This window comes from Taeniopygia guttata, chromosome 8 (genome assembly GCF_048771995.1).
Source record: "Taeniopygia guttata chromosome 8, bTaeGut7.mat, whole genome shotgun sequence".
Classification (NCBI taxonomy): Eukaryota; Metazoa; Chordata; class Aves; order Passeriformes; family Estrildidae; genus Taeniopygia; species Taeniopygia guttata.
In genome coordinates this window covers 26,202,986-26,215,814 of record NC_133033.1, presented here as the reverse complement: position 1 = coordinate 26,215,814, position 12,829 = coordinate 26,202,986, and the positions used below count along the sequence as shown (strand labels likewise).

The window sequence follows — 12,829 nt, the reverse complement described above, 5'->3', positions numbered from 1 at the left end:
AAGGGCAATGGAGGGGTAGGCAAGGCAAAGAAAGACAAGAGAAAGAGTGGAGTAAGGCAAGAGTGGAGCATGGGATGGGCAAAGAAAGGAAAGTGAACCTAAGGCAAGGGAGGGGCAAGGGTAGGCAAGGCAAGGGAAGGGCAAGCTAAGGGATGGGGAAAGGAAGAAAAACAAATGCAAACCAAGGGATGGGCAAGGAAAAGCAAGGCAACACAATGGAGAGGCAAGGTGAGAAAACACAAAAGGGGCAAGGCAAGGGAGGGAAAAGATGGAGGCAGGGAAAGGCAAGGAGGGGTAAGTCAGAGAGGCAAGGTAAAGAAAAGCAAGGCCAGGCATAAGAAGGGCGAGTCAGTAAAAGGCAGGGAACAGGAAAAGAGAAAGGAAAGAGTGGGGCAAGGGAGGAGCAAAGCTTGGCAAGGAAAGTAAGGGGTAACAGAGGGGCAAGGCAAAGGAGGGGAAGGCAAGGCAAGAGAGGGACAGGTAAGGCAAGGTAAGGAAAGAAAGTGATAGGCAAGGGTAGGCAACACAAGGTAGAAGAGGTGAGGCAAGGAATGGGAAGGGTAGGCAAGTCAAAGCTTGTTATACCAAGACAAGACCAAGGCTGGCCATCTCCAATCAGAGGTCTCCGGGCAGAGGTGCTTGGGCACAGCTCCTTGACAAAAAAGTGCTTTGTTAGGGATAGTTCTCTTTCATGCCTTGGGGAGTTTTCAGACCAAGCCAGCTCCCAGGGGCAAAATTGCAACAAAATCCTGTAACCTCTGCTAATACATATGCATTAAGAGCCCTTGCACAGAGGGTTCATGTGCACAAACACATGTGAATGGTAACAGATGATACTGTAAGCCAAACCAGGTGATTATGTAAAGGTGAGTATAGTAGTAGTCTGAAGACTGCATATCAGGAAACGAGTGGTAACATGGCAAAACAAACAAAAAGGCAAAATGTAGCTTTTTTCAATGCAACAGATTAATAGAAGAAAAAAAATATCAATGACATTCATACAAATTTGTCAATTTACACCAACAAAGCTCAGCAAAATTTGACTGATCTCAGACGTAGAGTCGCTTTATCTTCCGAACAGATTCTTCCCACCAATCGCTCCAACGCTGAATTGCCAACAGCTGAGCTGCACTTTCTTCCTTGATCTGGACAAACATCTGTTCAACTTTACTTCTGTATTCCTGTATTAAAAAACCCCAACAATGAAGGACAAAATTAGTACTGACGAAATATAATTTTATTTGCCTAAATCCAGGTCCTGATCCATTGTGTCAGAAGACTGCATAGAGGCCACTTATTTTTTGCCTTTGACAATAGAACTAATATGAATAATTAACTATTAGCTGTGTTCCTTTTAAAGACTTCTGAAATTAAATTATCAGCAATATTTAAATTTGGCTAAAATGCAAAACCTTCCATTAGTTCCTAAGAGCAGGGAGTAGCCTTCTCTCAAGAAAACACTGGATGCACTCAGGCTCTTGCTGGAACTTCTTAACTCAAAAGTATGAACTGAAATATTACAAAACTGCTAAAAAGTAATTTCCTCTAGACAGAAACTTGCAGACTACCATAAAAACCTCAAGGCACTTCAATATTCATACAGAGTCCATGCTCCAAAATATAAAGTATTCTATTGCTTAATGCAACACACGTGTAGGAAAATACTCCTATGGTGAGCATGCATTCTATATCCAATCCTTTTATCCAACCATTTGTATCCAAACAACCACATTCCCTTCAAATCTTTGCTGTAATCAGGTTCCTGGGCACCAGAACTAGATACATAAAACACACACACACAAATGGGTAGTTTTGATGGCATTTGCAATCACCGACAATATATTTTATATTCCCCTATTAAAAGCAGATATTTTTAAAAAGTTAATTTAGTTCAGTAGGAGTACAATTACTTCCAGGTCAGATGCATAAAGACATCTCCAAGTGATTTAACATAAAAATGTTCTCCTAACTGCTAAGCACTGCTGTTTTGAGAACCATTTTCTGTGCCAGTCAGAGGCAGAGTTTTCTGCATTCTTTTAACAGACTCAGTGAAGAAGGAGGGATCATTTTGATGGTGGGAACAGTCATCTGTGATAATTGTGGATATAAGATAGGTATGAAATATTTTACAGCTCTTCATCTTTTATGGGCAAATCAGCTTTTGTGATCTAAGGCTGGAGCTAAAGGCTTCAGAAAGAAAGACGAGTGAAAACAAGTAGGACTGAAATGGCACTGGGGCACAACTGCTTTTGGAACTATGATGCTGCCAAAATGCAGTGTCCTGTTTCTGACACCATCCATGCTTCTCAGCTGAAACAATTCCCCTTTGTCATGTCTCTGAATGAGAAGACTCCACGAGGAACCAACCCTGTTTGCTTCTGACAGCATCACAGAGAAATGGACATGAGAAAGGATTCCTACACATGGATAATAGGGGCCTTAAACACTGTGTACATTAAAAACTTACACACACAACTGAGATTCTACAACTGTCTTCTTAAAAAACCAAACCCAAAACAGCAGCAGCCCACTTGAGTCCTTCCCCACAGACTCACCTTATATGCAGCCTGTCTTGCATCCACCACTGCCAAATGGCTCAGGGTAGTCTTAGCTGTTGAAACTGATGCAGTTCCTCTGCAAAGAATATACTCTGGAGTGTCAGGAACAGTAGTCTCGGGTATTCCTGGCCAAGTCCTGTGAAAAACCAAACCAACCAAAACAAACACATGAGAAAAGAAGTTAGAAAAGAGAACAGATCATACTAATTCACATTACTTGTACTAAGGTGCCAATGATCAATGTTGGGTTTTTTTCCCACAAGAGGTTTACCCTAAAAACATATTTGTTTACTACAACCACCTGTTCTTTTAAAGCATCAGGTTCTCCCCACAGTAGAGAACTAATTTCTTCTGAATGACAATACACAGAGTATTCACAGATCTGAATGTAATGAATTGGTAACTAGTGACAAACAAGTGGCATAGCAGTGACATGGGGTTTTACAATACTTTTTTATTGTTTTAAAATACTATATTTATTTGGATCTATTGCAATTCTTTCTTTAAAATTATTACCCAATCAAACTACCACTACCCCATTACTAGTTCAATGACATTACTAATGCTGAGCAGCAGTTTCAACAAGTGCAGGAAAAAACTATGAGGACAGGGCCTGTTACCAGTTCAGAGCAGAGAAATTAGACAGATCCGTGTTCAGTATCTCCAAACATTACCTCCTTCCTCGTTTGACTAACTGTTGAACTCTGGAGGTTCCTAGAGGAAGTTCAGTTTGTTTACGACACATTAAAGTTGGCATCTTCTCTGTAGGTATTTCAGTTCCTGGGAGGTAACAGAAGATATGCTCAGCAGAAACAAAACAATATCAGGAATACAGCTGGTTTGGAGTAATTGTGCAGCTCAATGCTCTACACTCTCAAGAAATAGCTTTGCATGCTTTATTATGCAAATTTTTAAATTTAAAATATTATATCAAAGCCTCCTATTCCTAGGGACACACTGCTGCAATCTTTGATAAGGGAGAGGAGGTCTGAACAAGCAATCTCTTCTTTTCTTACCTGCTACTTTTACATCATCAACAGTGATGATTTCATCTAGTTCCAAGAGGAGCTTTTCAGTGAGGGCAGCCAGTGCAGAAAAAAAGCTCTGAGCACACTCAGCAACACAATCCTGTTGCAACATTGGAGACAAGTGAGAGGAATTCCTTTGATAATTGGATCTAATCTCCTTTTAACTTGGCTATGAAAGACTACACATATATCAAACCCTGGCATTCCACAGCAGCTGCAGATAACAGACATTAGGTTCAAAGTTGCACATAAAAGGGTCTCAAAGTGTCTCTGCAGTATTCTTAACATTGCCTGATCATATAAAGACCATAAAACTGTAGAGTTTTGGGTATAGGTACCTAGTAGTTACACAGTTGGGTTAAACATGATAAAACCAGCTTCTAGCCAAAGAGAAGCTCATTTGCGAATTCGGGTACTTTTGGTGCTTAGCCCAGGTGTTACTGTCAATCAGGGAATTCTGTGTCTGTATGCAGAGCTAAGAGTAGGAGTTACTACTTAGGAATGAAAATTATCAGTACTCTGCAGACGGTGTAGAATTTGGAGTAAGTGGCCTGAGAGAACTAAACAACAGGCTTTAATGCTGGGGAACCAACCTTCAATTAACCCAGGCGGTGAGGGGGAAAAGTATTTTGATTCCTGAATCTCTCCTGTAAATTCAGCTTATTTCAGTTCTTAATCTTATGTACAAAAGTGTCATTATCTGCACTAATGAAATGCACAGAGAAGAAACCCTTCCAGGCATCTGTTGTCTGGAAGTAAGAGAACTAACCAGAAGATGTCATCACCACAGCCAATACTCCTACACACCATTACACTCACAGCCAGCAGGTTCTATGAATTATATAAAATATCAGTAAGTTCCACAATGTATCTAAGCAGCTGTATGTGTGCAGATATATTTATGTCTAATGCTGACAATACACCACTTAAAATATAGCGATATATGAACAGGATTGCTTAAAACTGAAAAAAAAAAATTCAGGTTTCCTTTGATGGGGAAGAAAAATGTATCCAAAATACACCCTCCTTTCCAAATGCAATATTTAAGTTCACATTAAGCAAGGGCTTTACAATTACCTGCAGCATCTTTGTATTGAGGTGAACCCCATCAGTTTGATCTTTTTGCCTTTTTATTTCCTCTTGGCACAAAACCTCCAGCTGAAGGGAGTTATTTGGGTGTCCTAGGGAGTAATGTAATTTTCTCCTGTGCACAGTCTTTAAGAGAATACGTAAGAAAGAAATGCCTTCAGTAAAGAATATACTGTGAGTCATAAAAAGGAAGAAGTAAACCACAAACATCTTCTATAAAGGTATTCAGAAACACAAGGAAAATGGAGCTACTTCTTGACTGTCTGGATATAAGCTTTGCACTGCAAGATGCACCAAATTGCCTCTCTGCTGGCCTCTGGTCTCACTTTGGGATTTATTTTCAACAAAAAAATCATCTCTTCTACCACATGGTAAGTCAAGTATTTTGTATATCTCTATATTTGTAATTTTTACCTAATTTTTAATACTCAAGACACAATCTCAAAGACACTCTAGCATTTTCTGTGTAATCTCCATTACGATTCTGTTCTCAGTTCTGATATTACTTGATAAAATATGCCTCTTTTATGAATGGTGGTAAATACAGTATTTCATTATCCTTATATCACAGTTCTTACAAAGGAGTGCACCCATACAGTAGGATCTGTCCGGCCATACTACAAGGTCACAGCCCTCACAGAGCTGACAGGCAAGTGTAAGATGACAGGCAGAGCTGAGATTAGAAAGAGGCAGTGCTGGAAGTGCTGGAAGCTGGGAGAGAAGGGACAGAGTTCCACAAAATACAAAGCTTCCAGGAGAACTAAGCAGGCTAACTGCAAATACAAAAAACTGTATCTGTGATCAGCTCAGCAGAGAGTGATGAAGCAAACAGTGAGAATGAGAAAATCAAAATTTTATCAATTTTATGCACTTGCCATGGGTTACACTACAAAGCATTCCAATATACACATACCTTCACATCCCCCCAGTCTTTCAGCTGCCTATTGAAGAGATGCTGAATATGACCAGTACAAGAGCTGAGCTTCTGCTCATGTTCTTTTAAAAGACTTTCCACGACCAGTTGGGAAACAGAAGAGAGCTCCTCCTCAAACCACTTCAGCTGATCCTGAAATTCTTTTTGGAAAAGACACGGTGTGCATGTGATACAAACAGCCTGGAATTTCCTCTCACAGAGATTGTGTCCCTGAAATTCCTTTTTCTAGGTGCAATGCTTTGAGAAACATACACCTGCTCAAAAATGTGACTTTGGCTCAATTACCAGTAAAGTCAACTAGAGTTTTTCCACTGAGTGTGATGGATTACGACAATGTTGTAATTCTTGGTCACTGCAATTTTCAGCTTCCATACTGAAAAATTACATACATAAGAAAATGCAAGTCTTAACTGAATGAATTTACCTCTAAGACAGAAATTGTAGTAATCATCTGTCTGCCTTTGGTATGACAGAAGTTTCAGTCTGAGCATTTCTGCCCAGTGTTCAAATGTGTCTGGCAGATCTTCAAGCATTCCCATATGAGGATTCTTCTTTTCTCCATAGAACTCCTGCAGAAGGGAAAGATAAACCAGAAAAAAATGTTGATAACACATTTAAACATGCCACATCTAGGTATATAACAGTAGGAGAAGAAAGGAAAATTTTTGGACAGACTGCCAAATATTGAAAGAATCAAATTATTTCTCTGACACGGGAGTACACCTATGAAAAGTAAAATTGACTAAAGAAAATGACATTTCCTTACCTCACCAAGGCAGAGCAAGGTGTTGTTACCATTCCAAAGAATATTCATAATAATCCCCTTAAAAGTACTGAAAACCAAAAAAACATTTACAATGTTAAAATATTATCACACTGTTAAACGATCACACTGGCAATATTCACTATTTTTCAAGTATTTTGTTCAGGTTAATTTTAGTATTTTTCCAAATGCCTAAGAACCTTCCCCCACATTAACACAGATTCTCTTCAGATGCAGCCAGGATAAGGGGCTATTGTAATTGCTCACTGGAGAGCACTGCCATACCACTGTCACAAAAAAGCAATCTTAGCCAAATTCCTGTGCCCAAAGACCTTACCATGCATTTTAGATAAAGCAAAAATATTTCACAGTGGGTCTAGCTGTTTGCTGGACTTATTTTGGAACAATATGGAATAAAATTCACAAATGCTTAAACATCTTAAGCATTAATTTGAATAGTTTTTTTCTGGCATGTACAAAATATCTCTGTTCTACAGACTACAGCTGCACATATCAACAATATGAAACTTTTCTTACAGAAGAGGAATGGAACCTTCCTCTTCTCCTTGTTTATTCCCATTAATGGAATACTGAGTACAAGAATGAAGATATAAAATGTATTTGTCTTCTTAGGTGTGAAAATAATTGAAAAAGAGGCTATTTTGCATTTCCCACCCATTTATAAATGTACAGAATGGCTCCAGTGAGACCCCCACTTCAGACATCAGAGAGAATGAACCAGATGCCATACATCTTCACTATTATTACACTGCAAAAAGGAACTGTTCTGGAAGTACTTTGACCTATAATAGCAAGGCTAAATTCAAAAGTCAATGGTGAACTCTACAGGTCACAATGATAGACAGATAGATACATACATAAAGGGTTTTTACAGATTAACTTCTTGTTCTGGAATTATACAACTTACTCAGACTTTGTAGGCTTCTTTCCAAATATCTGGGATCTTTCCTCCTTGGTAAGAGATTTTCTGCCTTTTTCACTGGAAAGGAAAAACATTAGTTTGTAACTATCCACAAGTGTTTTCCTTCTCTGGCTGATGATTTGAGCTAGTCAGTCATACGACAGACATGAATCTGAGGAAAAATTAGAAAAAAACCTAACTCTAGAACTAGTATTCTATGTGTCCTGGTTGTGGGCCAGGACAGGGTTAATTCATGCAGTAGCCAGTGGCCAGGATCTGGAGGTTATTCTTACCACCTCTCATCATTGTGGGGGTGGCTGGAAGGGTCTCTGCTGTTGGGGAATGTGGTGGCAGTCTCAGGGGTTTCCTCATGGTGAGCATTCACACGTGAATCACTTGCCTCTCTTGTACACTTTGCTATTAACATTGCTGCTGTTACTATTAGTTGGTTTGTTTTTTTTTTATCTCACTGCTGTTTCTAGTAAATTGTTCTTATCTCAACTTTATCTTCACCTTTCGTGCCTCCAATTTTCCCCTCCAGCTGCTGCAGGGAAAGGGGAGGGAGCAAGCAGTGCACAGTTTGGAGTGTTTTGTTAGGAGCACAAAATTTGGGAATACCATTCCCAAACCAGGACAATACAAAGATAGTATTTTGATGGAAAAAGATTCTCAGAATTCTCTTCTTAACTCTCCGTGGTTCAACATTTTTTGTTGTTTTCACTATTACAGTAGCTCAATTCATTACTCTGCGGACTAAGCTGAAAACAAACTATTTAGACACAAAATTAAGCCACAGTGATTTAAGGGTTAGTCTATATTTCAACAACTTCAAAATACAAAACAGCAGCAGATGAAGGAGAAAAAATAATATTTTTCCAGTCAAAATGTAGGGGAAAAAAAACCCACAAAGCTGATCATGTGGACATTAACGGGTAAGAGATTCCAAGTGATAAGCAGTAGATGGAAAGAAGGCTATACAAATAAACAGTAAGAATCTTTCAATGAACAAAGTTTAGGGAAATTTTTGCATAGGAATTTCTAAAGTGGAATTCCTCCTTTAAGGGCTCTCACCTTTTTTTTCTCTTGGTTTCATCCCGAGATGACCTCTTGCTAGTAGACTTCTGAGAATATGCATCAGATAACTTCTTCTTTACTGGGGGAAGAACTGCTTATAGTTAACAAGGAAAGAAGAATATTGCCTAAATGCCAACTGAAGTGCTTTTTATGAGTATATATATTTTGTATTCTTATTTCTATAACATTTCCTAACAATATGGAGGGGACAACTACAGGAACAATCATTTCTGTCAGACAGGCCTGAAGTAACCCAGAAGTGGCAACAGCTGTAAAGGTTGCTGGGGCATGAGTCCCAGGAATGTCACAGAAAGTTCATGATAAATGGAGGAGATTTTAAGCAGATTGGAGGCAGGTGAAGAAGGAGAATGATTGGGCTGCATTCATAGTATTGGTGGTTGGTGGTCATGGGGACTTGCACATGTGGAAGAGATTGAGGGTAGCTTTGGAAATGGCTGGGAGAGTCAAGGTCTGCAGAAGAGAGATGAGGAAATGGGAACACTAGGTAGGGAGCATCTGGGGTTACCTCTGTGCTCACCTTTGAGTAGATGATGATACACTGTGAGAAGGATCCCTGATTCCCTATATACATCATGATTTCTGCTCTGCTTATTTTCTCAACACCATCTCCCTTCTGCTATCACAAACACAGGGACTCTTTATAACATTATTATCGCATTCTACAGTTTTCATTGCTTTAGGAGCCCAAAATCGTCTTTATCTAAGTAAAGATATCCAGGGAAAGAGTTGCGAAACACAACTATTTCAGAGTTCCTAGCATAGAAATCACTGGCCTGGACCATGCTAGACCTGTGCAGTAAAATGTCAGGAACTAAAATTTAGATGAAAACAAAGTATTAAAAGAAATACAGGCACACCTGGATTCTTTTTCCCCCAATTTAGGTCTTGGTATTTTTTTGATGGATCAAATCTGAAAAAAAAAAAAAAAAAAAAAAAGAGCTAAGTACTACTGCATGTCCTGCCATTTTATGTTCTATACTATATTATATAGCAAACTAGGAAAGTTCTCTATCCCTATCATGTGCTAAGTGAGTTAAATTTCTGAGACCATATTTAACAGCTAAGGTTACTTTTACAACTGACAGTGTATATAGAAGTAATTTCATAGGACTGATTGTTTAACTGGAATTTTGGATTTTCTACAACCAAAACTACATTAAATACTATTTACAAATCAAACATTTATCACACTCTTCATTTTACACATTGTATATACAGTCAACTATGGAGCAGGTAATCACCTTTAACTAAAATACGGCTCTAGAAGATAATAATTAAATACCTAAAATTTATCATTGTATGCTAGATGTCACTCACAAAGGGGTATTTTTGGCTATGAGAAATCTTGGTTTTAAAAATAAAGCAGTCTCAGCTAGATTAATTTTTAAACTTAGACTGATTAGAAAATATCTAGTAGTATTGCCTATGACCAGTCTATTCACTAGTTCTGGGCCAAGAAAAAATAAATAATGATTTGGACAGAAAAAGACCTTCAGGCAAACAAGTACTTACCCAGCTAAATTTTCAATAACTTTTATTGCCAAATCATTAAATATTGATGTATCCGTTCCACTTGGATTCAACAAAGGGAATTTGTCAGGATCCAGTCCCATCACCATCCTTTTGCTCTCATCTCCGAGACTCTCTTTTGGAACAGCAGGAGCAATGAAATCTTGTAACCTCCCATTTGTGTCAGGAGTGGTAAAGGCCTCCTGAAACGGGAAGAAAAATGAAACCCTGTAGACCATAACAGGCAGTTGGTGAAAGCATTCCATGTAATAACTGACTACTAGAGCAGATTTTCGAAACAGACAATCAGGCTGAAATAAATTTTTTGTCATTCTAACAGCAATGTTGTTACAGCTATTCAGCTCTAAAACACTTCAAAGCAGTTAAGAGTAGGTTCACATAATCATCATAAACAGTATTTAAGGATATACTCTTAAACCAATGGTCCACTGAGATTACAAAATAAAGACAGACTTTCCAGAAAAGGTAGGAAAGAAAACACAACCTGTTTGATAAAAACAAAATCCCTTCAGGACACAACTGGGATTTTTAAAAAAATAATTTAAAGAAACCTGTGAAACATGTCCCTCTGAATAGTGCTACACCTTGAAAACAAACACTTGTGAAAAACTGAGCAACTCATTGCAATGCCATGTGTCTCTTCAGCATTTTGTAAACTTGGTGATTTACTCAGCCTCTTAAAAAGGTTGTCCTAATGTTACAGTGTCTTTGACATCTCAGCATAATGCAGATTCTTTTTTAATTTGAGAATTCAAAGCACAAATTCTGAAAAGCCATTAAAACATGTACATATGAAAATTCTCTCAACATTAAATAAAATACAGAGAATGTGAGTGTTATCTTACAGTGGCACATGGCATCTTTGGTTTTACGACAACACAGTCAAGATACTTGCTCCTCTTTTTCAGCTCTTCCAACACTTCTTTGGCAAAAGCATACAACTCTTCAGAAGTTAAAGCCTGAAAGATATGATAATACAGATGGTATTTACTAAACTGACTGTTCTAACCTTTTCAAACAGGCTGACACTTGCAAACAATATTATTTGCCTTTGTTCTGTCACCAGTTTATGTACACATATATGGAAGCAATGAGATTGTAAAGGAGGCTGAGGTTTTGGTTTGGCAAACAGGAAAACAGGTACTGACTGTCCAAAAAGGACTGTTGTGGTTTTAAACCCAGCTGGAAATGAAGCATCACACAGCTCAACCCTCCTTCTCTCCCTCCATGCCCTGGTGGAATGGGGAGGAGGATCAAAGGAAAGCTTTTATGTCTTTTATGTTGAGGTAAGAAGAGTTTAATAATTGAAAGTAAAGTGAAATACAATGATAATAGTGAATAATAATGAAGATAATAAAAAGTGAAAAACAAGTGATGCACAATACCACTGCTCACCACCTGCTGACCAATGCCAGATGCCCTCCTTGGCCCTTCCAGTTAACTCTCCCAGTTTATAGACTGGACATGACATTCCATGGGTGGGAATATCCCTTTTTTGGCCAATTTAGGTCACCTCTCTCAGCTATGCTCCCTCCCTGTTTCCTTTGTGAACCTCCAGTGACAGAGCAGGAGACAAGGAAGAAAAATGTCCTTGACTTAGGAGAAACAGGACTTAGCAAAAACTGAGTTATCAATACAATTCTTATTCTGAATCCAAAACACAGCACTGTAACAGCTACTGAGAAGAAATTAACTCTATCCCAGCTGAATCTCAGACAAGGACCTTTCTGAGCAAAAATTCTGTGTTTCTGCCCAGCCCCAAATACGAAGAAACATAAATCTTCCTCCAAAATATTAGTTTATACCAAATTAATAACAATTAATAACAAGTCAAATTAAATACCATGTCATGCTGATTAGAAGTTACTTCTTTATCTGCAGTAGAATGAACATAAGCATCTCTCTTCTGCTGGAGCTTTTCCAGGTAAGACTTTAATGTGACTGACTGCAAATTGGAATTCGCTACCTAAAGCAGAAGCAAACTTTAAGACACAGGAGAAGTCCCCATTCACAGGAATTTCAGAGGTTCCACTTTCAAGCCATTAGAACCACTGATAAAAACTGGTTAAAAATCCCCAGTACCCCCAGAGGAGAAGATGAAAACAGTAATTCACAAAAGCAGCTACACCACACAAAAATATTGGTGAATTCAGATGTACATACTCAATGTGTTGCAAGGCCGTAGTGTTCCAGCACAGCTGCAGCAGTCTTAAAAATAAACTTTTCAGTGGATAGTGACAGAAAGCAGGTTTTAAATTAACATAAGAAATTAGGTAATATTTGTCCACTATGAATTCAGCCAAAAGCTCCTCAAAGGTAAAAAAGAAAATTATTATCTTAAATTTAAGCAAAGGTCTGATGTTTCTCTTTGTACCTCTGATTTGATTTGCTGTCGTAGCTTTCTCAAATATTGATGGACCTTCTCCATAAAGGCTCGACTCAGAGACAGAGAAACAAACTTTTTTCCAGACTGCTTGAAAAGTTCAGTAGCCTTTAAGAATGTCAGAAACGAAAGACAAGATAATTTTTCACTTTTAAAAACTTAATTGATAGAACTTGCCATCCTACTAATTTTTTCCACCATGTAATTGCCAAACAGGACAGACTTACAGTTCTAATCTGAAAGCAGGCTGACTGCAAATCACATCAAACATGTCAATAGAAAACATCATTTTATAACGTAATTCTGCATACCTGCTCCAAGCAGCTCGATTTTATTTTCTCCACATCTGTCTTGATTGAACTTTCAAAGGAGTCAATTTGCTTACTTTCTTCCTGAAGACACTCGTTGAAAAACTTTACCTCCTCAGATGCAAAGTCACCACTCTCTGAAAATAATCTGAAAGCAAACATATAAACAATTGGCTGAGAGTCATTTCACTCCAAGACCATTCTAGCTAAACAGCCCTG

At 38.3% G+C, this 12,829-nt stretch overlaps 1 protein-coding gene across 10 annotated transcripts in view; it reads right to left on the bottom strand.

Moving 5' to 3' along the window:
• Positions 1-944: 944 nt before the first annotated feature.
• The window catches only part of LOC100224894 (coiled-coil domain-containing protein 180), a 28,060-nt gene continuing 16,175 nt past the window's right edge, over positions 945-12,829 (bottom strand). For all 10 annotated transcript variants that reach the window (XM_072932806.1, XM_072932812.1, XM_072932811.1 and 7 more), the window contains 16 exons: positions 12,614-12,758; positions 12,294-12,410; positions 11,763-11,885; positions 10,765-10,878; positions 9,902-10,101; positions 9,247-9,299; positions 8,366-8,447; positions 7,301-7,372; positions 6,376-6,442; positions 6,034-6,178; positions 5,589-5,749; positions 4,664-4,801; positions 3,575-3,686; positions 3,233-3,338; positions 2,556-2,694; positions 945-1,181 (listed from right to left, as the gene is read on the bottom strand). In XM_072932806.1, coding sequence (XP_072788907.1) covers positions 1,050-1,181; positions 2,556-2,694; positions 3,233-3,338; positions 3,575-3,686; positions 4,664-4,801; positions 5,589-5,749; positions 6,034-6,178; positions 6,376-6,442; positions 7,301-7,372; positions 8,366-8,447; positions 9,247-9,299; positions 9,902-10,101; positions 10,765-10,878; positions 11,763-11,885; positions 12,294-12,410; positions 12,614-12,758 — 1,906 coding nt within the window. In that variant the 3' untranslated portion in view covers positions 945-1,049. The remainder of the gene's footprint in view (positions 1,182-2,555; positions 2,695-3,232; positions 3,339-3,574; positions 3,687-4,663; positions 4,802-5,588; positions 5,750-6,033; positions 6,179-6,375; positions 6,443-7,300; positions 7,373-8,365; positions 8,448-9,246; positions 9,300-9,901; positions 10,102-10,764; positions 10,879-11,762; positions 11,886-12,293; positions 12,411-12,613; positions 12,759-12,829) is intronic.